The sequence below is a fragment of the Mustela putorius genome, unplaced genomic scaffold (assembly GCF_011764305.1).
Source record: "Mustela putorius furo isolate JIRA1106 unplaced genomic scaffold, ASM1176430v1.1 tig00000721_pilon_pilon_pilon, whole genome shotgun sequence".
NCBI lineage: Eukaryota > Metazoa > Chordata > Mammalia > Carnivora > Mustelidae > Mustela > Mustela putorius.
The window spans coordinates 1,309,166-1,336,104 of record NW_025421456.1 but is presented as its reverse complement, the minus strand read 5'-3'; the positions used below and the strand labels follow the sequence as shown (position 1 = coordinate 1,336,104).

At 38.0% G+C, this 26,939-nt stretch overlaps 1 protein-coding gene across 1 annotated transcript in view; it reads left to right on the top strand.

The window, feature by feature from the left end:
• Positions 1-26,939, top strand: part of PRDM5 (PR/SET domain 5) — a 217,629-nt gene that overhangs the window by 81,695 nt on the left and 108,995 nt on the right. Inside the window, exons 4-5 of the mRNA XM_004747989.3 lie at positions 22,967-23,141; positions 25,423-25,597. Coding sequence (XP_004748046.1) covers positions 22,967-23,141; positions 25,423-25,597 — 350 coding nt within the window. The remainder of the gene's footprint in view (positions 1-22,966; positions 23,142-25,422; positions 25,598-26,939) is intronic.

Below are 26,939 nucleotides of genomic sequence, written 5' to 3'. Positions count from 1 at the left end.
TGCAACTTTGATATTCCCAGAAATTATTTGATTTAGAGGAGGTGAAGCAGGGTGGGATTGGAATAGGATTCATAAACTAACTAGAGGCTCTGTGAAGTTTCACCCTTGAATTTAATTAGAATCTGTTCAGAGGCCACTGGGGGAGTCTTTTAGTGCACACGTGATGACAGTGCCTTTAATTCCTTTTAACGTTGTTTTGGCCTTTCCTTAGAGGGGGTTGAGTGCACTGTAACCATGTTACTTGCCACAGAGCTCAGTGTGGATCTTCGTTAGCTCCCTTGGTGGAATGCCTGTTTTACTTGAACGGTAGCTGGAGTAGCAGAGTGTTCAGAGTTCAAAATCACATCTGAGCTAGGGGCAGAGGACATAATAGTTGGGTCACAAGGCTGACGGTGATGTCAGCCTTCTGATTCATTGGGTTAATCTCCTGTGGGTTACATTCCAGAAACATTGAGTTGGTAGGAGAAGATCATAATGTTTCCTGCATAACATTATGAATCATTTACATTCCAAATTGTATCTGAAATTTGGGGTATTCAGGAAATTTTTTATTTGAGCTGTATGTCCCAGGAGTGGAGTAAATGAGAAACATTTGTGGCTATGTGGCTTGCTTGGTGGAAAACGTCAATACTTGGTCCAATTTTTTTGGACAAGGGATTAAGAATTTGAGGTCTGTTTTGGCAGAGGATTGGAACTTCTTTTTGGAGACTTAGTTTACTTGTAGTTTTGCAATTTATTTGATTTTGGAAAATTTGCTTTGGAAATGATGATTTAAATGTATGAATTATTAAAGGCTTTTGTAAGCAACAAAATTCTTCCCACATGCACACATTTCAGAATCATTAGTTGAACTATATGTTCAGGCTTCTGAAAAGTATTTCCAACTGAACCAGAAAATTCTAAGTGTGAAAGACGTGGCTTAAAATGAACTAAAGGAATTCTTAGGCTACATAAAAAAAAAAAATGGGTGACTCTTATTAAAAATTAATTTTGTTACACCAAAGGAAAAAAAGTAATAGTTAAAAAAATATTTGACCTACTGAGGGTTTTATAGGCTTTTATAAAAATTTCTTATCTTTTCATAGAAAATTATTTATTTAGGTACAGAATTATGTTATTCAAAGTTGAGACTGTGAATTCTTGGGATATTTTATTTTAAAAGATTTTATTTATTTATTTGACAGGCAGAGATCACAGGTAGGCAGAGAGGCAAGCAAAGAGAGAAGGGGAAGCAGGCTTCCTGCTGAGCAGAGAGCCCGATGTGGGGCTCCATCCCAGGACTCTGGGATCACTCCCTGAGCTGAAGGCAGATGCTTTAACCCACTGAGCCACCCAGGGGCCCCAGTGGGATATTTTAGAGACGTATTTAGGACATATTTCTTTTTTTTTTTTTTTTTTTTTAAAGATTTTATTTATTTACTTGAGAGAGAGACAGTGAGAGAGAGCATGAACGAGGAGAAGGTCAGAGAGAGAAGCAGACTCCCCATGGAGCTGGGAGTCCGATGCGGGACTCGATCCCGGGACTCCAGGATCATGACCTGAGCCGAAGGCAGTCGTCCAACCAACTGAGCCACCCAGGCGTCCCAGGACATATTTCCAGGCATCCCTTCCCTGGGACTTTTTTGCAGTATGTTATCAACATAAATGAATAGGTGGCTTGGTGTCATAAGAAAAAGGAGCATATGGAAAAACATTTGAGTTTTGGTACACCTCATGAGGGATGTCAGGTTGTGTGGATTGCCTAAATAAGTTAAGAGAGCACCACGTATTGAGCCAAACTTGTGATGTCAGCATAGCTTTTTCCCAATTCTGATGTCAGTTTAGTTTTCCCATTACCAGGAGAGCTATTTTATTACATACTATTTTCTCTCCTTCCTCTGCCTTGTTGCGAGGTCTTAGGCAGCCTATCCTGGAGTCTTCTGGTGACATGTGATATTTCAGAATGGTGGAGCTGGGAGATCAGATGTGGATTCCCTAAGAGAGAAGCAACTTGAATGTTATTAAAGCACAGACAAGACTTTCTCCATTGTCATCGAAACAAGATCCACAGGCTTATTGAATGGTGATGCAGCACTCAAATCACAGTGGTACCAACCTAGCAACCAACCAAGCAACCAAAAAAAAAATTGAAAGGATTTTTCATTTATAAAAATTTTACTTTTTAAAAATTCAGTTTCTTCTCTATTTCTGTTTTTTCCTATCAGATTTTTATGTAAATGGTATTTTTATAATATTTTCTAGAATTGGTTATAGAATATTAAGGTGCAACTGTCTAATGATTTCTTCAGTTACACCACAGAAATATCAGTTAAATAACTTGCAGATCTTTTAATGGATTATCTTATAGTAATGTATGTATTTGTCTCTTATTAGGTAAAAGTTTAAACTGAGCTACAATTACAAGCAGTTGGTCCTATGAAGTTTTTTTTTTTTTTAAAGATTTTATTTATTTATTTACAGAGAGAGAGAGAGAGACAGTGAGATCACAAGTAGGCAGAGAGGTAGGCAGAGAGAGAGGGGGAAGCAGGCTCCTCACCGAGCAAAGAGCCCGATGTGGGGCTTGATCCTAGGACCCTGAGATCATGACCTGAGCTGAAGGCAGAGGCTTAACCCACTGAGCCACCCAGGTGCCCCAGTCCTATGGGAATTTTAAGTACTATTCCTAATGTGGCCACATATTCTCATGAGAAGTATTGGAATTAATGTATTACTTGTCAACTTATTCTTTTAATTCAGTCTGTAGTTTATCGGCAGGCCAAATGAGTATTTATAGAAATATCCTTTTTAAGTTATGTGTAGTGATAATGTATCAGTTGATACTTGAAATGTATCAGTTAATCCTGAATAATGATGATGGCGATGGCAGCTAACTGAATACTTACTGTGTGCCAGTAAGTGGGTAGGTGTGTTATAACCTTAATACTTACCATGATCCTATGAGGGAGGTGCTATAACTGTTGCCTCCCTTTGCCAAATGAGGTTGTTGATTTTCAGAGTCTAAGTAACCACCTGAGGCCACTGAGTAGCTGGGTAGGAATTGAAGCCAGGTGGTCTGTCTTCCCTGCCGGCCTCTAAAACCACTGTGCTCTAATACCTTAGAGGAGATGATTTACAAAGGAGTAAATGCAGATTTCAAAAACCTGCCATGTTTCTCAACTTACTATTTGGATATTTTTGAAACTACTGAACATTTGCAGAACAGTTTAATTTAAAGATATACGTATTTTAGAGTTATTTACATCAGGTATTCCTTGATCTTAATGTTAAGTTCTCAAACTATCCTGAGTTTATTCAAAACCATTGCACCTTCTTTTCCTTTATACAGAGGTCACGCTTAGGCAGTATCTGTCCTTGCCTCTTTTTCCATTTGTTTCCTTTTTCCTCAGCTGCTAGCTAACGCATTAAAAATGTGTTAAAGTTAGCATTTAGATCTCTTGAAATTAATGATAGGAAAATTTTAGGATCAGAGCATGTCAGTTTGGGTGTAGGGAAAAGTTTTGAGTAGGCGGGACTTCCTGAGCGTCTCAATCCAGAAACCATACAGGTGGTTTCTTCTGCTACCTCCACTCAAGACCAGTTCTGCTTCCTACTGTCCATGTCCCACCCAGCAGCAAAACAAACTGTGCTGTTGTCTTTTGACTATGAGGATTCTGTCAATCACTTTTATCAGAGCATGACTTTTGAGTTATTTTTTAGAATGATTTTTATCTAGCCTAAATCTTACCGGTATCTTTTTTGTGATTGTATTAGTTATCTATTGCTGCATAACGAAATCCTCTCCTCCAATTTTGACAGCTTAAAAACAGCCAATGTTCATTATTTCATACATTTTCTGAGGATCAGGAATTTGGGAGCAACTTTCCTGGGTGGTTCTGGAGTTTTAGCTAAGGACTGTTTTAATCAAGTGTCATCTGGGGCTGTTTGAAGCCTCTCAAGACTTGATTGGGGTGGGGATTCTACTTCCAAGATTACTCACATGGCTCTTTCCCATGTGAAGCTATCCTCATGACGTGGCAGTTGCTTCTCTGAGAGTGATGTGTGTTAGGTCCGTTATTAAATAAAACGAGACTGAGACAAAGTGAAAGTTATTTAAAGCTTTATTTTATGCCAAGTATTAGAAGTCAGACTGATTGGCCAGGGGAACAAGACTGAAACAAAGTTAAAGTTACGCAAAGCTTTATTCTGTGCTAAGCATTAGAAGTCAGACTGACTGGCCAGCGCCGTCTCCAAAGAGAGCGACCAATCCCCGCTTACAGGCTTAAGAATTGACTATATCAAAGAGCGACCCCTTTCAGTCCCACAGACTAATTTTTATAGAGCAAAAGCTTGGCCAGACGTAGGTGGCCAATGAGATTGTAACATACACAGAAAGTTGCATGGTCATGTTAGGTCATGCTCAGGTGGCCAATTGAATTACACTTTACCCTATAGTAGCTGTTTGAACTAACCTATTACTCTGGTTAGAATTGGTGCTCAAGTTTGGCCCCCAAAAGGTGGAGTTTACATTCTTTGGTGGTTAAGGAGACAGTATGTGTACTTTCACTGATTGGATGTCTCCACCTGGCCTGACTCGTTCTTGTATTCTGGGCTCTGTTATCAGGAACTGGCCGACCTGGCCTTGTATTTTGGGCTCTGTTATTAGGAACTAGCCAACCATTTTTTACTGGTTTCCCAGACTTGCTTCTTAGTAAGTTTCTCTGGGGGCCAGGGCAGGGTCAGTTTAAGTTTTACTGCACAAACAACAAAATGGCTTTTAACCAAGATGGAGTCGCTCTGGCTCAATAGGTCCTTACAATGTGTGTGTGTGTGAGAGAGAGGCCATCTTTTATAACCTAATTTTGGAAATGACATACTGTACCATTACTGCCGTGGGATGCTGTTAGTCACATAGACACAGACCACAGTATAGTGGAGGGGTGTCAGTCCCAGGAGGTAGGGCATCATTGGGTGCCATCTTTAAGGCTGGCTCTGGCAATGGTCAGTGAGGGTAATTTGTTTTGTAGGAGGATGAGGGAGGCTAAAGTTAGTGGACAAAACAAGCACTTGATCTAGAATCAGAAGGAATGCCGAACTGAGCCTAGTTTGGATACTATTAAGAAAGGCAGTTTAAACAGTAGATTCCTGGCTCTGAGCCTTGTTGGCTCAGTTAGTTCACTTGATGCATTTGTTCAGCTGATAGCTCTCAAGCATCTGCTTCATGCCAGGGCCCGTGCTGAACACTGAAATACTGTAGTTCATGAGGTGTCCTGTCACTGTCTCCATGGGGGTAAGAATAATCTTGAACTCCTCCTTTTTGTAGGGGGGAAAAAAAAATTTAGAGATTTATTTATTTATATATTTATTTGACAGGGAATGAGAGAGGAAAGAGAGAGAGATAGCAAGAGAGGGAACACTGTCAGGGGAAGTGGGGGAGGGAGAAGCAGGCTTCCCATTGAGCAAGAAGCCTGATGTGGGGCTTGATCCTGGGACCATGGTATCATGACTGAGCCACCCAGGTGCTCCCCTTCTTGTGAATTAATGATCACTATACCTACCTCACTGGATTTTGTGGCGATTAAATTAAACGAGATAACATAAGTAAAACACCTGGACCTTGTGTGTGCCAATATAATTTAGCAAGTATTTTTATCACAGCTCTGTCACATTTATGGTTTTTGTCTCTATAGTTTTGTTTCTATATAGAACTGAGCAAAATCTGTTTTATTTAGTCTAAAATCTTCTAAGGGTAGCTAGTGTAAACACCAAGCATGTCGGAGACGTGCTAGCAAATAACCACTCAGGCAACAGCCTGCTGTGCACCATGACTAAATGCTGTTGGACCTGCCCCAGACCATGGCAGCAGCAGCCTGGTGCCCTGCCCCTCAGCTCCTCAGGTGTTGGATGCCCAGGAAACCATATGTCCTCTTAGGCCCCTTGAATACTGTTTACTGTGCCCTTTTACAGGCTGTGGTTCTGTGACCTGTCTCTCTTTGGAAAGATTGCTAGAGGAGTGCCCTGTGGGGATGGTGGCTTGTCTGTGCACAGACCTTTATTAGCAAGAGTGGTTTGGCAACCTCAAAGACAGGTTTGAGATCCTTATGATGATGCTAAGCCGCTTTTCAGCGTTTGTAGAGAAGTGGGTTTTGTGCAGGCCGATTGTTTCTTAGAGAACACATAGACTTGCTTTCTGCCTGCTCTCAGCTGTCTTTCAGAATGCAGAGTGCTGTGGGACGCCTGAGTGGCTCAGTCCTTAAAGTGTCTGCCTTCAGCTCTGGTCATGATCCCGGGGTCCTGGACTGGAGACCTGCATTGAGCTCCCTTCTCTGTGAGGAGCCTGCTTCTCCTTCTCCTTCTCCACCTGCAGCTCTACTTACTTGTGCTTTCTCCCTGTCAAATAAATAAATAAAGTCTTAAAAAAAAAATAGAATGCGGAATGCTGGTTGTGAGTAGGTAGGGTGTCTAGAAATCATTTCAGAGACTCCCATGCTTTCATAATTCCTAAGCCAGCAAAGTCCACCTCTGTGACATCAACCGAAGAGAAGCTGTAGTGCTGGAGAATGTTCGTTTCCTGATTGATGTGGGACCTTTGTTAACAGGATTGGTCATTGTGAAAGTACAAAGTAGAATTTAAAATGGGAATTCTGTGAAATTATTCTTCTGGGAGGGAAAGTGCTGACTCTTCTATTTTATATTTAATTTAAATTTATTATTACTATTTTAAAGTTAAATTCTATTTAATATTTACTTTAAAATTTTTAAAATTTGAAACAAAATTATTTCAAATGTTCCCAATATCTCCAGAATAGAAATCCCAACTAAGTGATATAGTGGTGGGCTGACTTAGAGAAATGATTAACTTCTGTATGTGTTTCTGTCACTGGGCTGAGTTTCTCAAGAACAGTCCATTTCGGCTCTTTGTTCCCCCCACCCCGCCCACGTGAGCAGGGGTGTATCCAGTTGGGGCTCAGCGAGTGCCGGGTGACCTGGCCTCCTCTGCTCTCTGTCGCTTCTCTCTTGATGTGGGACACCTGGCTGAAGTTGCCTTGTCAATTTGGAAGAAAGCTATGTCTATTTCCTTTGAAATAACAGAAGGCAAATGCTTCCACTTGAACTCTGGTCTGTAATTTAGGGACGTGAGAGTATTTGGTCTGGCAAAGTGTTGCATTTTTACTCTGTGAGTGCAGGATATGCACTGTGTGTACATGGTTCAGTCTACTGTAAGTACTTTGTCTCTTAGCCAGATAACTGTGTGGCCAACAGCACCTTGTTGTTAAGTCCTAGATCTTTTTTATAGTTATTACCACCAATAATCAGAGCCTTAGATTGAAGATAATTCCATTGACTAAGAACCTAGAAGTCCAGCCTGGACTAACTTGGAAGCCTGGATATAGAATAGTGAAATGGCAAAGGTTCATGGGAAAGATGGTATTTGCTGTGAACTGGTAGTTTCTTTTGAATTACCTAATAAATAATAATGATGAAAGATTAGTATTTAAAAATTAATCAACATTGCATTAAATACACTGGGATTGTGCTATATCATTACAAGGTTTAAAAAGAGATATGGTAAAGACTAAAAAGAAGAAAGTTTAAAATTTTTTAGTTGCTAAAAATGTAGTGAAAAGAAGAGGCATTTGTATTAGATTCACTAAAGCAAATAACATGAATACCCCATTTATCAGAGGAGGAAATTAAAATAACACACACACACACACACATACACACACACACATCTAAGTCTTAAATCTAAAATTTAGACAACTAAAACCAAGCATACATACCACTCGTTTCCAGGCAAGATTTTTTTTGTGTATGAACATAAAGAAGAACATGGCTTTTTTTTTTACAAAAAAATGGAGATACATTTTATGATGAGTTTTACATTTTTTTAATGATTGGTATTAAAATAGTCAATAAACAAGCTGCAAAGTGAGGTTAATTTAATGCATAAACATAAAACACTAGAATTAGTGACAGTTCTTTATGAAGGGAAGTTGAGTTTTCTAGGGAAATTTTTATTCAAAGAAAAGTGTACGTCATTCAGTACATGAATTCTCATAAAAGGTTCAGCCACTACTTAGCAATACAAAAAATATATGAAGTTTCATGTTCCATCACTGGATTAATAAAATATTCAAAAGAAGGTGTAAAATTTGTCTTAGAATTTGTATGTCTTTCAATTCAATTCAACAAAGATTATAGTAAACAATAAAGTTATACTGTATTCAGCTAAGTATATTAAATTCTGAGAATTTGAGAAACCGGCTCACAAAACCTTAGGAAACATGTTTCTTAGAACCTAATCTAGTCATCCTTAATTGTGTCTTAGTCCTCTTGGGAAGTCTCACATGATTCCAAAAAGACTGCTTGAGGAAAGGGAAAAAGGAAGATTCATTACTTAGTTGTAGGCCACTCTTTGTGGTGCTTGATTGCATCGGGAAGGTGCAGAGTTGAATGAAAGAGGAGTTCTGAGTTTTGAGTTGTGGCCTTCCCTTTTCTGGAGTTTAACAAGAGTTTAGGAAGTAATTAAATATATCATCATCATGGCTGACTTATGTCAAAACTATACACACTTTTTATTATACTTAATTAAATGCATAATCAAATGACTAATGTTTCATTATTTCTTAAGTTGGTATTTAATGAACGTTTTATTGAATTCTTCTCAATGAAGATAGATTAAAGCACCATTTCCTGGTTTCTTTTCCTGTGGTTAAGTCAGTCCTTTGACATATGGCTACGCACAGTTAATGGTGGTTTACATATCCGTCTGTTCTATTAGTTTGTTTTCTTTCCTTCTTTCTTTTTTCCTCCCTCTGTCCCTCCCTCATTTCCCCCCTTCCTTCCTTCATCCCTCCCCTCTTCAATCTCCCCCCCCCCTTCCTTCCTTCCTTCATTCTTTCTTTCTTTCTTTCCATTCTATTAGTTTTTCAGGATGGAAAAAGGAACATGGTCACTCTTGCTGAGAGTTAACCTGACTCCTCTTCTAGCAATAGCGTGTAAACCAACGAGGCTTCTGAGAGCTTTCCCTATGTGACTCAACCCCATGTGCACATTTCTAGACTTTGGAACGCAGTGTGCTTGTAAATAGCTTTTCTGCTCTTGCCTCATTTTTTTTTTCTTTATTAGATTTAAAATCATATTATTGGGCATTTTATGCTTGTATTAAAATTCTGTAAATATATTTTGCTTTGTTTCAATTCATGGTATGACCAATGCCATATTGTATATGAAGGTGATATATAATAGTCCCTGAAGATACTTCACATCTTGCCATTCAATAACACATATGATTTTTAACTTTTCCGACAACATCTAAAGGCCAGAGGAAACCCTATCATAATTTCAACCCCTAGAAAGTCAATCAATAACTAAAACCAAAACAAAATAAATAAAAACTGATTATCTGTACTTGTGAAATGAGATTTCAAATTGCTGTTTTGGTCCATTATAAAAATTTGTCATATTTTTGCATCAGCATTATCTCACTTAATTTCTTGACAGCCTCTCTCCCTGCAAAGGATTAGTATCCCCATTTTGCAGATGAAAAGGCTGAGCTCAAGTTTATCAAGCCTGGAAGTAGGGGAGCAGAGCTTTTCATCTGTTGTGAAGTACTCTCATCTCCTTGCCACTCATTTTCATTCTGTTTTTGCAGCTTATACTCCTTTTTACCCAGCTATTAAATGTCCCAGCTCTTTCCACTTGTTCCACACATGCATTTTCCCTTTTCCCTTTGCTACAGTCCTCTGTTTGTATCCTTCAAATCTGAGCTAAGTCATCATATTGCCAGGAAACCATCCTTGAACTCTGGTTGAGATCAGCTCTCTCCATTATTTACTCTAGAAGCACCATGTTCTCACTGTCTTTGGATTCATCAGGTTATTTTCCATTTCTTTGATTTCTTTTGTGGTTGATTAATGGCATACACTTAGTCTATAAGCTCTGAGGGTGAGTGCTGTGTGGGGTTTATTTCCCTGTGGTATACTTTGTCCCAGCATACCTCTTGGCACATACAGGCTCAATTCTTTTTTTTTTTTTTCTCAAATGAGTTACTTATCTCTATTAGAAGTACTTCTATCTTCATTAAAATGAAAAGAAGTAGAATTAAAAACTATTGATATTGAAATATTATTGCTCTGAAATTATCTGTAGGTTATTTAATGTTACATTTTTGTCTAGGTTGATGTTGATATGTTTTCTTTGACTAGAAGTTATATCAAATGTACTTTAGTTTTTTATCATATAGATTGTATTGTAGCAATATAATAGACATCTTAAATTTCAAGTTTGATTGGATTCGTCAGGGTTCCCCAGAATAACAGAATCAGTGGATATGTGTGTAAAGGGACTTATTGTAAGAATTGGCTCACATGATTATGGAGACTGACAAGTCCCAAGATCTGCAGGGTGAGCCAGCCAGCTAGATACCAAGGGGAGCTGATGTAATAGCCTGAGTCTGAAGGCCAAAGAAACAGGAGAACAGAGGCTATGGTTTAAATTGGAAGACTCTCAGGCTTGAGACACAACCCATGTTTCAGCTCAGGTCCAAAGGCAGGAGAGAGCTAATATCCCAGTTGGGGGAAGTCAGGTAGGAGGAATTGTCTTTTACTCAGGGGAAGGTCACTGTTTCGTTCCGTTGGACTTCAACTGATTGGATGAGGCCCACCCATGTTGGGGAGGGCAAGCTCCTGTTTTCAGTCAGTGAATTCTCATGTTAATCTCATCTGAAAATACTCTCATGGATATACCCAGAATAATGTTTGGCCAAATATCTGGACACCCTGTGTTCTAGTCAAGTTGATATATAAAATATACAGTCATATTGATTGGATGAACAAAATTTCTTCTAGGTTTCTACTTTTCCACTTTTTTTTTTTTCCTGTCTCACTAGTGTGAGGTGGTTGCCTTATAATTTTCTTCAAATGTTGCAATTCACAGGGCACGTTCCATCTGTGCTTGACTTCTTGGTCACTCCACACATCAAAGCCACCTTTTCAGTGGACTTGTCTGCAACTTTTCTGCAATACCTAGGGTTATAGCTAGGTTTGTTGCTTGCCATAACCTAAACCACCCTTCGCAATGCTGTGACTTTGCCAACATCGTTTTCCCTATGTTTTTTTTAAAAGATTTTATTTATTTATTTGACAGAGAGAGATCACAAGTAGACAGAGAGGCAGGCAGAGAGAGAGAGGGAGAAGCAGGCTTCCCACTGAGCAGAGAGCCCGACGTGGGGCTTGATCCCAGGACCAAAGGCAGAGCCAAAGGCAGAGGCTTAACCCACTGAGCCACCCAGGCGCCCCATCGTTTTCCCTATTTTAATAGACCCATTCCTCCTCGATCTTATCTTGTCCAAAATTTACCTAGTTTACAGTGTTCAGAGTGAATTTTAAATGCTATTGTGGAACTGCCTCTAAAAATTGCAGAGCTGCTGTTCTCTGTACAACTGTCTTGGGCCCTTTTTGCTTTGTGGTAATTTAACCAGTTTCTATTCCTTTTCCACCAGGAGCATGAAAAGTTCTACAGAGTAGTAACTGGCTTGGGCATTCTTGTGAGTGGGTATCTGCAGTCCTATGTGCATTATGTGCAGCAATAGATGTGTTGAATGGACATTCAGCTTCTCTCCTAGGTTTTTGAGTTGACTTTTAGTATGTTGAGTGGAGTGTGCTTGGCCTGATTCTGGTTCTCTTTCCAGGAAGCACATCTGCTTGTCTAATCTGTTCTCTTATTTCCAGTTAGTTAAAACACTCTCAATTGTTGGCTAAATTTTGAATTCTTAAGAATTAATTGGGAAGGGGAAGTTGATCCCCCAACGCTTTTTGTAGCAACTTACACTTTCCTGAATGACACCCTTGCATTTATGGTCTTATAAATTCAAAAGGAAAGGACAGTTATTTTTCTCTTACTTAGTTCAGTTTAGTGGATCCTTTGTGGATCGCCTCAATGAGCAAGGTGTTGAGTCAGGTACTGATATTTCTACGTAGGTGAATATGATGTAGGGCCTGCCCACAGGGAACCAGCGATCTTTGGGGGAAGGAGAGACCTGTGTTTAGCTAATTCTGATCCCATTTAGAATAACAAATATTTTGGGAATGATAATTTATATATAATTTGAGGTTATAATCTCTTCCCCCATAGAGCCTTTAGCTCGGTTAGGGGATAGAGCAAAATAAATACAGATCAGGATGGTAAACACTTTGACAGGGACAGCATAGATGGTTAGGGAGGCATGTGTGGGGAACTTTTGCCCAGACTTGGTTCTATGATAATTTGGTTGAAATTCTCTTTTCTGATATTTTATGGACCAATACTTGGTCAGGTAATAGAAAAAGTTTGTGCTAGTTAGGGATCATAGAATTAATATTTTAACCATTTTATTTTAAGTTTTATAAGTATACATTGATTCTTTAATTTTTTTTGATTTATGACCAAAGCCATCTTGATTCTGAGTATAGGTTTTCTCACTAGTGTTTGCTTTCATATTTTTTTTCATAACTACTCCTTAAAGTATTCAGTTTTGCTATTTTTAAAGTAGTATGAGTAAATCCTCTTTCTTGTAAAGCAACCTGAGTGCAGTCCAGAGTTATGATTTTCCCCCATCTTTTAGATTTGCTTTACCTTCTGTATCTTGACAGTTTTTTTTTGTTGTTGTTGTTTTGTTTTTACAGCCGTATGTTGAGTCTTTTCAAAATGCATAACTGATTTTCTTAGAAACAATTGCATTTTTCTTACTCATGTCTTTGGTTTATGTAACATTTAGTTAAGTTACTAATTAAATAGCTTGTACAAGTGACATAAACCTGTGGGACCAAACACAACATACTCTTGGGATGCAAGCACACAAGTCAAGTAGTGAGGGCAGAGGTGTGTGGGCAAAGCAGAGAGCAGGCTGCTCGCTGAGAAGACTTGGGGCATCGTTCGGCAGATTTGATGCGAGTGTTGGGTAAATCTGGGGATGTGTTAAGTGGAGGTTGGTTAAAAGAGACTCTGATGTAAAATAGAGCACATATACTATGCAAACACAATATGTTCTTTAATTGTTTGTGTATAACATAGCCACTTGGTTCCCTGTAGCATAATCTTATTTTAAAGTGTCTTGGTCTATCAATATTGAGAACTTTTATCTAAATAAAATAGCTGAGTTACAGGTTTTTTTCTGTGAAGAACCTCCGTTTCCCAGGATCAAATTATGTGTTTTCTATGTAGCAAAATTTTCTTTTTATTCTTCTGGTCTTTTCTGTTCACTTTTTTCTCCATGATGTCAGATTTGTTCTGTAAGATGCTTCAAAGATAACTATCTTTGCTTGAGCCCCTCAGAGAAAGATAGCATATATGTTAGTGATTAGTGATTGTTGTTTTTTATTTATGGACTTAGTTTTTTGCCTAATATAGTATCTCATTCCTGGGAATCATATTAAACAGTTTCTTTGCTTTGTGGCTGATTATGAGCTGTGATTAGAAAAGAGACCATTTGAGCAGCTCCTGGGTGGCCCAGTAGGTCAAGCATCTGACACCTGATCAGCTCTGGTCATGATCTCGTGGGTCATGGGATCGAGCCCTGTGTAGGACTCTGTGCTCAGCGGGGAGTCTGTTTCCGCTCTTCTCCCTCTGCCTTTCCATGTGCTTGTTCTCTCTCTCTCTGAAATAAATAAATACATCTTTTAAAAAAAGAGGGGGGACCATTTCATTTATATTTGTTTAAAACTTCATTTTTATAGGACCTAATTAATGCACCATAAACATGAAATTAAAGTACTTTACACAGTTCACTCTTCAAAATACACTTGTCATTTTCCTGCTGCATGTGATTTGCCTTGATTTCAAGACATGTTCTTCTTATTCACCAAGAAAATAATTTAAAAAGGTATTATTTTGTTGAAGTCATTATATCAGTCAACTTTTGCCAAGAAGACTGCTCTAACACGTAACCTTGAAGTCCTTGTGGTTTATAGCAACAAAGATTTAGTTCTTGTCCACACAAGTGCAGGCTATTGGAGGCTGTGACTTTTTCCAGTGTTCGGTTCCACTTGGTTCTCGAGGAACAGCCCTTACCAGAGACCTGCGTTTTCCTGGAGGAAGGGAAAGAGCAGTCACCCAAACGTGATGACTCTCTTAAAGCTTTCTCTTGGACATGGCTCACCTTGCTTCCAGTCACGTTTCATGGGTCGATAGGAGTCACGTGGTCAAGCCTGATCCAGTACCCACCTCCCACAGACACCACTGCAAGACTCTGAGCTACCTGGCTACTTGGTACAGTCCTCCTCCCGGGATGCGAGTGAATAAATAAGAATGCGATGGTCTATTACAGTTAGACCTTATTTTAAAGGTTTTTGGTTTTATTGTTACATGAGTATTAATATATTTTGTGAAATTTACTGTGGAAATGAATTTTTACTGATATTTTTCAGCTTTGTACATTGAGCTCTGCCGAAATGATACTGCTACACAAGTGGAGACGGAGTTAGAGTTTTTGTAAAGAAGAATTAAGTGAGAGGAATAGGAATTCTTCCTATTTCATTACATTTTGTTTTCTCCACCTTCGTCACTTGTCTCCTGCTTCTATCGGTAACTGGGTTGGAGTCCAAACTTTTCTTTTCATCCACGCTGGTAGAGTTTCAGTTTGTAACCTCTAGAAGTTGATTTCCTATTGTGTTGATTAGTCATTAGTCATTTTGGCTGGAGAATCTGAATTCTCACTACTTACTACCTTTTTAATACAATGAATTGTGTCTTCGCCAGTTTCACAATCATGATTTTTTCTTACATCATCCACATGTGCACAACAGTCTGCCAACAAGTAAACAGAAACCAAGTTAAGTCAGACAGGCGCAGCTAGAACACCGAATCACGCTTGGCCTCTTCTAGAGTTTTATTTATTTGCACACAGTGGGGATGACATTTCCTTGCAAAACAAGAGTCATTTACTTTTGCTGTTTTGAAATACAGAACTGAACCTCAAATGCATGGGTTCTCATGAAGTCTTTCCTAGTGGGGCATGGTACTTGAGAAGGGACAGTGGGCAAATTGTCAAAGAAAGCTGAGGTTTTTGAGATTTTGGGTATTGGAAAGAGATAGGAAATTTGAAAAGTAGGTACACCTGTATATCCAGGAGTAAATGATTTGTGATATTGATAGAATCAGAAAGAATTAGACTGGAAGACATTGTGAGTTTATTTGGTTCTAGCTACTGCCACAATACAGAAGCAGTCACTTTGAGAAAATCTTATTAATTGGTGGCTTTCATTATTCTGTGTAATTTCAGAGAAGCCCCCTGCCCCAGTTTTATAAGGTTGTGTACCCAGCTTTCCACTCTTAATTCCATACCAGCATTCCTCTTCACAGGGTGAAATCTGAGAGGAACAGCAATGATCACATCATTCTGTATGCATGCTTCTCTCTTTAGCTTTGTTAACTAGTGCTTCAAAAAGAAGTTATTTCACTTGTGATTGAATCTAGCTCTGGAAGGGATAAGATAATGAAGTCTACCTCCATCCTTTTGCAGATGAAGTAAAAGAGTTCCAAAGATGGCAAGAGACTCGCCCAAGGTGAAAGGGCCCAAGTGGGAAAGCCAAAGTCAGAAGAACCATCTTGACTCCTAATTAAGGGTTCTTACTTTGTATATGGCATATACATGGCTATTTTAAGAGTATATTAATATCAGATCTACATAACAGGATGTAAGGTTTTCCTGTGCATGAGATTGAGGCAACATAGTAAATAATAAGTGTCTGATCTTTTCCTAAAAAAGGAAATTATTTTGTGAGTCATTGAAAAGTAAGCAGCAAAAAAAAAAAAAAAAAAATTATGTGAAGACAAATTCCCTTTAGCCCTTAAATGCATTGGGTTATTTTGGGCTCCGTTAGGAAATATTTTATCCAGTAAAATTGAAATTGTAGCTGTAATGATTAACTAATTCTATTTCACTCCTGACCTCATCATGCCAGTACTCACTTATCTAGTTCTAGACTGGCTCTAGAATTTACTAAGTGTGAACTTTGCAATTCATTTATCATCTATGAGCCTCAACTTTCCCATTTGTAAAATGTGCACTGGTTGGAGGAGTTCTTCTGGGAGATGGGCCCTGATGCTGACCATCTCTTAGGTGCCTACTGTCTATCACGCTTCCTTTATATACTCCTTATTTTTTAATCTTTTAGGTAGGTGCTATTGATCCCATTTTGTAGATAAGGTAATTAAATGAAGTTAAGATAACTTTTCCTAAGGATACATTGCTAATAAGTCGTGTGCTAGAATCCTAAGTTAGTTTATATGATTCCAAAGTAGAATTTCTTTGTCCAGTGTCCTAGGAAATTCAATTGACATTTCCATCTGTATCTTACAAGGTTACTGTGAAAATCTGATGAAATAAAGTAATTGAAATCTTTAGAAAACTGCAAAGTGCTTTACTGGTGTGAGGTATTATTTCTTTTATGTGTTCTTAGCCACTTACCAGAAATTAACAGTAAGATCCAAGGCATAAATAAATTGTATTTTTTTCTGCTGAGGCCCATAGGGATAAGGAAGGATGCCTACATAGGCAGAAAGTGACAGAGTTGTGTCAGTTTGTAGTCTGATTCTAAAGCCCTAAAGCCTCCTCATGTTCCTCTCTAGATCTGAGTTTTTACTCTGGCATAGAGGCTGATTTCATCACCCCTGGACTCATTCCTGTGATGGAACTTCCCAGCCGGTGTGCTAAGATACCCAGTGGGCTAAAAGTAGGTTACTAGTATGGAAAGAGATAATGACATTGATGATAGTATTTGTTTTGGGGACCATATCCATACAGTTACTCATTCAGACTACATGACAGTTGACTATAACAATATTTATATGGCTGCCGTTCTCTACTTTATGAATTCAGAAATAGTTGTTTTGGTGCATTAGGATTTTGGTGGAGCACCTGCCTCAAGAGAATTCTCTGTAACAGCTCTACCACATGGCACCATCTCCAGCTTTCCTGTTGAATCATCCTGGCCAGGTTACTACCTTTTTTCTGGATTTATTTATCTTCATTACCTAAGTTTGTTTAAAAAACTCTGACGATGAAGATATCCAGAGAATCTCTTGTGTGTGTAAGTTTGTCTCTAAATTTGAGTTCTATATATGATGTTACCAAAATGATGACTCTAATAAAATATAAGCCACCATTATTTTTTTTCAGTATCATTCAGAGAAACAGATAATTTTCTCCTATACTTTACTTATCTGAGTGGATTGTCTCTATTCAAAGGAAGAGCTTTGAAAGTAGTTTATGACCTAAAATATTATTTTTTCAATTGGGGATGATGAACCACTCTTACTTTGCAGATTTGTTGAAGAACAGTAATTAACTTTAAAAATGGCTGCATTGGGGATGCTTGGGTGGCTCAGTCAGTTAAACATCTGCCTTCAGCTCAGGTCATGATCCCAGGGTCCTGGGATTGAGCCCTGCATCGGGCTCTCTGCTTAGCGGGGAGCCTGGCTTCCCCTCTCCCTTTGCCCCTCCTCCAGGTTGTTCTCTCTCTCTCTCTCTCTCGTTCTTTCTCTATGTCTCAAATAAATAAATACAATCTTTAAAAAAATGGTTGAATTGGGTTATATTCTTGGGCACCTGAGTGAAGGACCATGTGAAAATATATTTACATCTACAGAGAATATACAGATTCAAAATAAAAATCTAAAGTTGGTGTTTTATTTTAGACCTTAAGAAGAATTGTTATTAAATAGAGTAACATCTGTGAATGCTTGAGGGAAAACTGTAACACCGAGGACTCATCTTTGACCCTTCTACTCTCATACTGCATGTATATTCTGTCAGGAAATAGCATCTGCTTTCTCTTCAGATCATACTTAATACTCTCACCATCTCCGTTATTTGTCTGCCATCATCCTTCCAAGTCACCACTATCTGCGACCTGGTTTATTTTAATAGCCTATCACCAAAGGCACATAAAAGAAAGTATCTGCAAACAGTTTACTAATAAGTGCTTTTCTTCCATAGACACAAGCCTTTTAGTATTCTTTTGTACTTTTCATTATTTGTAAAATGTTGAGCAACTGTTATGAGTACAGCTTACGCTGTGGGCGACACATGGTAATTCTTATTTGCTGCCTTGAGGAAATTATCTTTGGGAAGATAAGATCAACACATATTAGAATTTCCTGATCATATGAATTAAATGACGAAGCCCAGAGAAATAAATTATAAATGCCCCAAAACGTTAAAGCATTTCGTATAGAGAAAACCCCTGGAATCTACGTGCATTTAGTAGATTAGAGAAGGTTTCATGGAGAAGGACAGAAATGGTCTGTGCCTCAGACGATGCTAAGGGGTTGTAGCAGGGAGGCCAAGTGGGGTTTTTGCAATTGTACTAAGCAGGAATGAGGCCAGTGTTTTCTGAGAGGAAGTATGCCAGCTGGTCTAAAGAATAGGATGCGGTTTCGTTTGCAGGATAGTTGAAGAAGAGAGGACAAAGTGGGTTCAGATGATGGGAGTCTATTGGTTAAGACTTTGGAGCCATATTTGGAGATACGACTCATTCTATATGTTGAAAACCCTCAGTTGGAGATTGGGGGATGGACCCAGTCAATATTATTGGGAGGACATCTTAAGTAGAGTTCAGAATGTGGTTTTGGAGAATATGATGGTGTAGTTAGGGTGACCAACTGTCCTGGTTTGCCCAGTCCTTTTTCAGTTTTAACTGTGAAAGCCCCATGTCCTGGGAAACCCCTCAGTTGCAAGCAGAGCAGATGGCTGGTCACGTTAGGAACAGTTCAGACGGGTGACTGAGATCGAAGGTCCAAACCAGAGTGACGCATTAGTGTGTTAACAAGAGAACAGAGCGTGACAACCAGAAACCCAAAGTAATTCAGAGCTCTGGTAGGCAGTCAGTGGAATTGAATTATATTTTGGCTGAGAGCAATTTGGCCAAATGAAAGTTAGTCAAAAGCAGCATTGTCATAGCAACTTTATGTGGCACTTGGGCTGAAATAAATTTTGAAAAAAAGGACTCTTTTAACCACTGTCTTTCAAGTTATATATCATGATGGAACAACAATAATAATAATAATAATAGCAGAGCTGCCATTCATGAATGCTTATCATATGCCAAGCACCTTACCCGATTTTACAAATATTCTTTTAATTCTTATAACCAACCAGCCTGTGAGATAAGCATTGTTAATTTTCTTCATCTTGCAAATGAAGAAACTGGTGGTTTGAGACTTTGAACCCTGGCCAGCCCAAAGCCTGTGCTGTTTAGTCCCTATGAGGTACAATTCAGGGTATCAAGACCCGGGTCTGTTTATTATTTATTGTAACACCTGTTAATTCTAGAAATACTGTAACGTATGGACTAGCAGAAGATTCTGCAAAATACTTAAAATTATCCCTACTTAGAGATAAGCTCCATTAATATTTTTTTATATCTTTTTCTTTGTGGGGGCACATTGTATTTTGTGTGTATACACACACACACACACGTATGACATATATTTTTTCCCTTCAAAATTACATTTGGTAAATTTTAAAACCAATTGCTAGGTATTTAATTTATTCCAACTTCTGTTGTTGGACATTTAGGCTACTATAGCTTTTTGATGCTACAAGCAGCTTGCAATACAAATAATTAGCTGAAAATGATACACAAAAATAAAGCAAAATGAAACAAAACTAAGAAAGAAATTCAAAATAATGGGCAGTAATGCAGGAGATGGAAAACAATTGTAACACCACTCACTCTGTGTTGTATCCTGATTACCCACACAATGAAAACCACTGGCTGAGGAATATTTGCTTTTGGGGTCCCTGAGTGGCTCAATTCGTAAAGTGTGGGACTCTTGGTTTGGCTCACGTTGTAATCTCAGGTTGTGAGATTGGCTTCCCATCCTGTGGGGCTGTGAGCTCAGTGTAGATTCTGTTTGAAGGTTCTCTCCCCCTCTACTCTTGTTCCTCCCCCTACTTGTGCTCACACACACACTCTCTGTCTCCCTCTAAATTAAATAAGTTTTTTTTTTTTTTTTTTTAAGGAATATTTGCTTTGGAACAGATCATCATGTTGAACAGCCTTCTTTCAGCCAAAGCATTTTTTAAAAGATTTTATTTATTTATTTGAGAGAGAGAGCATGAGCAGGGGGAGGAACAGAGGAGGAAGGAAAGGGACAAGCAGACTTTGCACTGAGTGTAAAGCCCTACCTGGGGGCTCAATCCCAGACCTCAGATTGTGACCTGAGTGGAAGCCAAGAGTCTGACGCTCAACCGACTGAGCCATCCTGGTGCCCCCAGCTCAAGCATTTTCAGCAAAATCACCAGGAACCCATAACAGGAACCATAAGCAGGACCCCAGACCCCAAGCAGAGTCCAGAAAGGTGCTAAACCCTAACATGTAAATGTAAGGAGTGATTTTCTTATGGAGGGATCTATGTTCAGGGGAATAAGCCACAAACCCAATGACCAGAAATGATGGCTATAAGAAGTAAATTTCAGGATCTGAATATTAGAATAGTCACCAAAGCTGAAACGCAAGGTCAGAGCCAGGATAATGACAACAGGGAGTTGATGCTGAGTCCCAGGACTTTGGGTCAACACCTTTTAAATCCTTCTTGCCAATGGACATGGAATTGGGCTTGGGGCGAGCCTACAGGTGAGGAATATGCCCTAAGAGCTCAAGAGAGCTCCAGTGATTAGGAGTCTGGCAGGTTCTGGCAATGGAAACTTTTGAAGAAGGAGAACAATATTAATGAAGAGTTGTTTTGCAATTAAATTAGTGAGGTGTATGGAAGGAAGCCATCTAAGAGGATACTTCTTAAAATTATTATGGTAGCAAATGAAAGGAAGAGATTCTTGGACTGGGTAGTGGTAGGAATTATACATAGAAAGGTATCTATATTTCTATAAAATAAATAGATTGAATTAATACCTGTAATGATAATACCTGTAATGTAATACCTCTTTGTACCATATCTTGGTATACAGACAAGACATGTAGTTGGCCCTTGGTGGCTATAATGCTATTGCTTTTATTGAATTGAGGTTTTAACTGGTATATTAATTTTTTAAAATTATGGAGTTCCTAAATAGGCATGCTGTGTCTTATGATTGCAGTTTAAGTGAATGTTACCATGTTTTAAAATTTAAAAACGTTGTCTTTTCTTGGTGCTATTCAGGCCATCATGAAATTGATGATTAATATTCTGGAGAGATGGTTCAATTAAATTTCTTGCCTGTTGATCAGATAAGCACTAAAATTTATGATTGTATTCTGAAATCTTCATTTGTTGCTTTGGGTAACTCTTGGCAAGTGGTTTCCAAACTCTGGAAATTGCCACTTCTGAGTTAATTTAAAAAGAGACCTCTCTTTTGTTGAGTGTCTCTGTTGTTTTTCATTTATTTTTGTTGCACAAAGAGTAACAATTGTATAGAAGTTAATTGTGTTCTTAATTAGAAATAACTTTTTTATAGTTTCTGCAGGTTTGAAATTAAAAATCTTCCAAGGATGCGCTAAATATTATAGAAACATCTTTTAATTAACTGTAGCTGATGGTTAGATTTGTTCAATAACTCGAACTTTTGCATCAAACCTTTCTTGACCAGAAATGATGACTATGATCATCATTTCCATTTCCTGCATGGAATTTTCTAAGATACACTGTTTTAAAAATTACGAAGATTCTTTTCATTGTAAAAACCAAAACAAAAAAATGTAAAACAGTATTGAATATAGACTACTTTTCCTCCCAGCCTCTAAACGATAACCATGTAACAGTTTTATGCATATTTTTCCCGACTTTTCATGAGGGTTCTGCTTATGTAAAAATGCATACACACACACATACATGTCTTACACGTTCTTCTCCCTCTCCTCTTCCTTCTCTCATTCACCTTACCTCTTTTTTCTCCTCTTGTCTCTTCCTCCTTAACAAGAGTGGTGATAATGACAACAGAGGGAAGGCTTTGTTCTTTGTTCTCTCCGTTATTGAATTTCACTCTTTGGTGGAGCTTATTGTCCTTGTCCTTCAGTCCCCTTGCCTACCACCAAGGTTCAATAAATTCAGGCTATGCTTTGCTTCTCTTTATCCTTAGCAGCCAAACTAGGAGCCCTCCCAGAACAAATCCTCAACTATGTAAAAGACAGCAATTCTGGGTGTTTCTCCTGGGGACAGCGAGCTAAGCAGCCCCAGTTCTGGCCTCCCTGGTGATTGGCCGAAGGCCCAGAGGGGCTTTTTGTACCAGTTCATTCCAAGTGTGAAGTTTCTCTGGGGTTTCCTTGGGAAGTAGGTTCTTTGTAACATTTTTCTTGTGTCTGTTATGGGTTGAAATTCCTTCTGAGTAGTTATCTATCATTTCAACCCTGATTTCTAATCTTCTAGAATTTTGAAAAAAAAAATTGATGTATTGATATTAGAATTTCCTTTCTTTTCTGCTTTCCTGTCATTTCAGTGGAATTTAGGTACACAGGATGATTTAGTCAATTCTTTGAACCTCTCAGGTGCCTCGTCTTTTTTCTGTTTCTGGTCTAGGTTTTTTGGAAATTCTTTTAGGGTTCATTTGCTGTTCCTCTGGCTTATATTATAAATTGTAATTTTTTTCCTTCCAGTTTTGGATTTAATATTAATCATAATTAGGTCATTGATAGCACTTTGTTCTCTAGGCGCAGAAATGATGCCATTACTTAACAGATTTCTTCTTACTGCATTTACGGACCTCCACAAGGTGTTACTGCATTAGGCAAATTAACAATGTGAAATTCACTTTTAGAAATATAAATAGACTTTCATTTGCTATATATAAATGTCACTATCAGTAATATATATTTGTATTTTATTTGCCAGGTGACTGAATGTTGTCAGTTTCCTTTTTCAGTATCTAAATCAGTTGGAGATATAAAAAACGGGCACATGGTACTCAATGTATCTTAAAATGATTTCTTCATTACTATTAGAAACAAATGAGTGGATCAACATTTTAAAAATTATTTGTCATACAACAGCATATTTTTTAATTTTGTCTCAGGAAGGAGAAAACATTTTCTATTTGGCAATTGAGGATATAGAAACAGATACAGAGCTGCTGATTGGCTACCTGGACAGTGACATGGAGGCTGATGAGGAAGAACAGCAAATTATGACAATGATCAAAGAAGGGGAAGTTAAAAATTCTAAAGGACAATCAACAGCTGGCAGAAAAGGTATTGCCTCTAACTGGTGATCTGAGAGAATGGAAGTTGTAGGAGAAATACGGTTTGAACTGTGGGTGAATTATAGTTGCATTATCGTAGGGTGTTGTCAAAATAGTTGTGGTTAGAACGACTCTCAGAGGATATCCGGCTGTAAGCCCATCTTTATTCCAGCAGGAGGAGAATGGCGGGCGTGGGTGATAGATGTACCCTATAGGACTGCTAAGGTCAGTGCCAGCTCCTGGCTCTCACTGCTCTCCCTGGTACATCTGGGGTGGCGAGCAATGAGGAATTTTGTACTCCAGCCCTGAATCTGCCACTAATCAGTCTTGTAACTGAGTAAGTCACTAACTCTTAGAGACGTTAACGTTCTCATCTGCACATGGGGAAGGGCAAGTGCAGAGGTGTCCAGAGGGCACTGCTAGATGGAACCTCTGGGATTATTCCTTGGCCTCCCTCTTGTTAGAGATCCTTGGAGAATCTGGAGCTTCTGGAAATCTCTTTCTGTTCTGACTGTAGAAGCCTGCAGAACTGTTAGATAGCTTCAGCTGGGTAACCAGAAACTGTGTGTGGACTGTAGGTCTGACCTGCTTTGATCAGGCCTGCAATCCAAGGATGTCGCTTGTTTGCCATCTGCTGGGGAATAATCAATTATTATTGGAACTTGTTTCTGTTATGTTGTGTTTTACTCCTGCTGGGGTTTGAAAGAAATATGAATGATGTTATAGGTATTCACATTTTGTAATGGGCTGAAATTTACCAGAGGGTATTTTTCCATTTTGTTTAGCAAAGCCATTTCAGAAGTGACACTAGTTTCTTTAGTCACCATGGTCATAATGTCTTTCATATGAATTTCCTATTCGAACTGTATGTTACTGGCTGAGAAAGTATAAGGATTCCCAGCATTGCCAGCCTCTGCTTGTGTTTTTTTATTTTAGGTGGATTATTTAAGGGGAAGATGAGGACAGGCTTTCTGTTCTATCTTTCAAATATGCATTTTGCAGTTTTGCATTTCAGACTTTGGGTGACTATTTCTGATTATTCTGTGTTTTCTTTTTGAGGGGTATTTATTTATTTATGTGAATTACAATATTACTGACTATTCCCTCTGATGTACTCTTAGTATATACTTTTTTAATGTCACACCCCCGGGCACGTTATTATTATGTCCACTATTTTAGCTTAAAAATGAGTCTCCTGCTTATTTATTATCATCCTGATTTTTCTTCAGTTAACAAATACCAAATTCCATTACTTTTGTAAAAATAATCAACAGAAACTTAGAGACTTAAAAAGTATGAATCAGTTAATTACATTATTAATATTATTGCTATTTTTTTTTAGAAATTAGTTTTTATTAATAAAAGCAACTCTCCCAGTAAAAACCCAGAACATAGAACAACAAACCCATAACACAAAAGAAACAAATAATCTACTCAAATATCAAACCATGGAGAGTTTAGTTAAATAATACGGTACACTATTTTTTTTAATTGAGAAAATGTTGAATGGAAAAAAAAGAGCAACAGACGAGATTGCATAAAAAGTATGATCATAAATGTAATTATCAGACTGTGTGGAAGATATGAATGGACAAAAGACAAATCAGACTTGAGAATTTATTAAGTGGTTTTCTCTTCCTTACAGGATTCTTGGTCATTTTTACTTTCTTCACATTTTCTAAATTTTCTAAATCTCATTTTATTTAATAAAATTTTAATATAAGAAAAAAATCTGTAATGTAAATAATGTACTTTGAGAAATTTGGGCGGATCTGTGACAGTCCATAGGGACTGACAAGCCAGAGACGCAGTGGAGCCTCACTATACCTACCATAATGAGTGCTGTTTTTATGACCTTGGTCTTTTTCACATGTATGTGAGATTCCCCTTGGTGATTCCACGTAGTTTGCCTTGGTTGGATTTTTTTCTCCTTGTGCACTCAGTGAACTCAAGATGACCTGTCTCATGGAAAGTTTTTGCTTTCTCATTCAACATTTGTAAAATCTCTTTAATGTGAAAAGTGAATATTATAGGGTAAATTAACAATTGATTTTGATTTTGATTTTGTATTAATTTGCTGGAACAAGAGAAAGGAATTAAATGATAATGTATTTCTCTCTATTAACACTTCCTATTATTTTTCATGGACAATATTTTTAATACTCATAGAGATAAGCATTTATTATTCTGATACTGTGAAACACAATTTTGATTTTAAAGTGAAACTAAAATTGAGCAATTCTTGGCTCTTAATTTTTGTCTTATAAATCTGTTTCCTTGTCAATGTGTAGATTGCCTTGGCCGTAAAGAGGACTATGCTTGTCCCCAGTGTGACTCGAGTTTTACCAGCGAGGAAATTCTTGCTGAGCATCTTCAGACATTGCACCAGAAACCTACCGAGGAGAAAGAATTTAAGTGCAAGAACTGTGGGAAGAAATTCCCAGTTAAGCAGGCTTTGCAAAGACAGTGCGTATAGCAAAGAATATCAAAATTATAAGCTAATACTTCTTTAACTATTCCATTTGATTTGTTTTACAGTTTTTAACTTGTGCATGTGCGTGTGTATGTGCATGCATGTGAGAAAGAGATAGGGAGGGAGGAAGATAGTAAACGTTCTATGTTGTCATTGTCATTAACTTATGTTAGTTTAGTATGTTGATTTTGAAACATTCTGACTATGAACTTCACCGAATGAGCATTGTTTATGCTAATAAGTCCTTGTCCATTTAATTTTTTGCCATTAAATATCAAGCTCATTGGCTTACTAAGCTGAAATTCAGTTATGCATAATTCAGTGCTCTGAGGTTACAGATCAAGTTTCAGTTGTCTACGTTTGATCTTCTTAGAAATCAGTAAAAGAAAAGTTTAAGAAATGGAGAGAGTTCAGAGTATCAAGGAAATGGACATTTTGGAAAAGAAGCACTGTTTATTTCATGACAACTTAAGGGGAACAATTTAAAGATGAATAGGTATAGGATATGACATTAAGATCCATTAAATGATCCCACACATTGCTTTGCATCCTTTATTATTTTGACTTTATATTAATAGCATATTGTCTTTTTACTTAAATATTTTACACTCATTAAAAGTGAGAGGTAGGGTGCCTGGGTGGCTCAGTGGGTTAAGCCGCTGCCTTCGGCTCAGGTCATGATCTCAGGGTCCTGGGATCGAGTCCCACATCGGGCTCTCTGCTCAGCAGGGGCCTGCTTCCCTCTCTCTCTCTCTGCCTGCCTCTCCATCTACTTGTGATTTCTCTCTGTCAAATAAATAAATAAAATCTTTAAAAAAAAAAAAATAAAAAAATAAAAGTGAGAGGTAGATACATGTATTTTTATTTTAAGAATGTCACTTCGTATATGAGCAAGAAATCTGTAATAGAGATGTACTATTTCATTTTTTTATTCATTGAAGTAAAATTCTGAAGCGTGCTATATTTTATATTAAGATAATTTTCACATATTATATGCATCCATGTTACTTATGAAATTTGTGATGAAGAATTTCTGCTCAAAACTTAAAAGAAGTTTTATAATAGCAATAGATTAAACATTTGGAAATTCTGTTACAGGCTTTTGGAAAAAAAAAAAGCATGAGCTATATACTTTTTAGTGAATAGACTTTAAAACTGTAATCTGGGGGTACCTGGGTGGCTCAGTGGGTTAAAGCCTCTGCCTTTGGCTCAGGTCATGATCTCAGGGTCCTGGGGTCAAGCCCTGCATCGGGCTCTCTGCTCAGTGGGGAGCCTAACTTCTCCTCCTCTTTCTCTCTGCCTGCCTCTCTGCCTACTTGTGTTCTCTGTCAAATA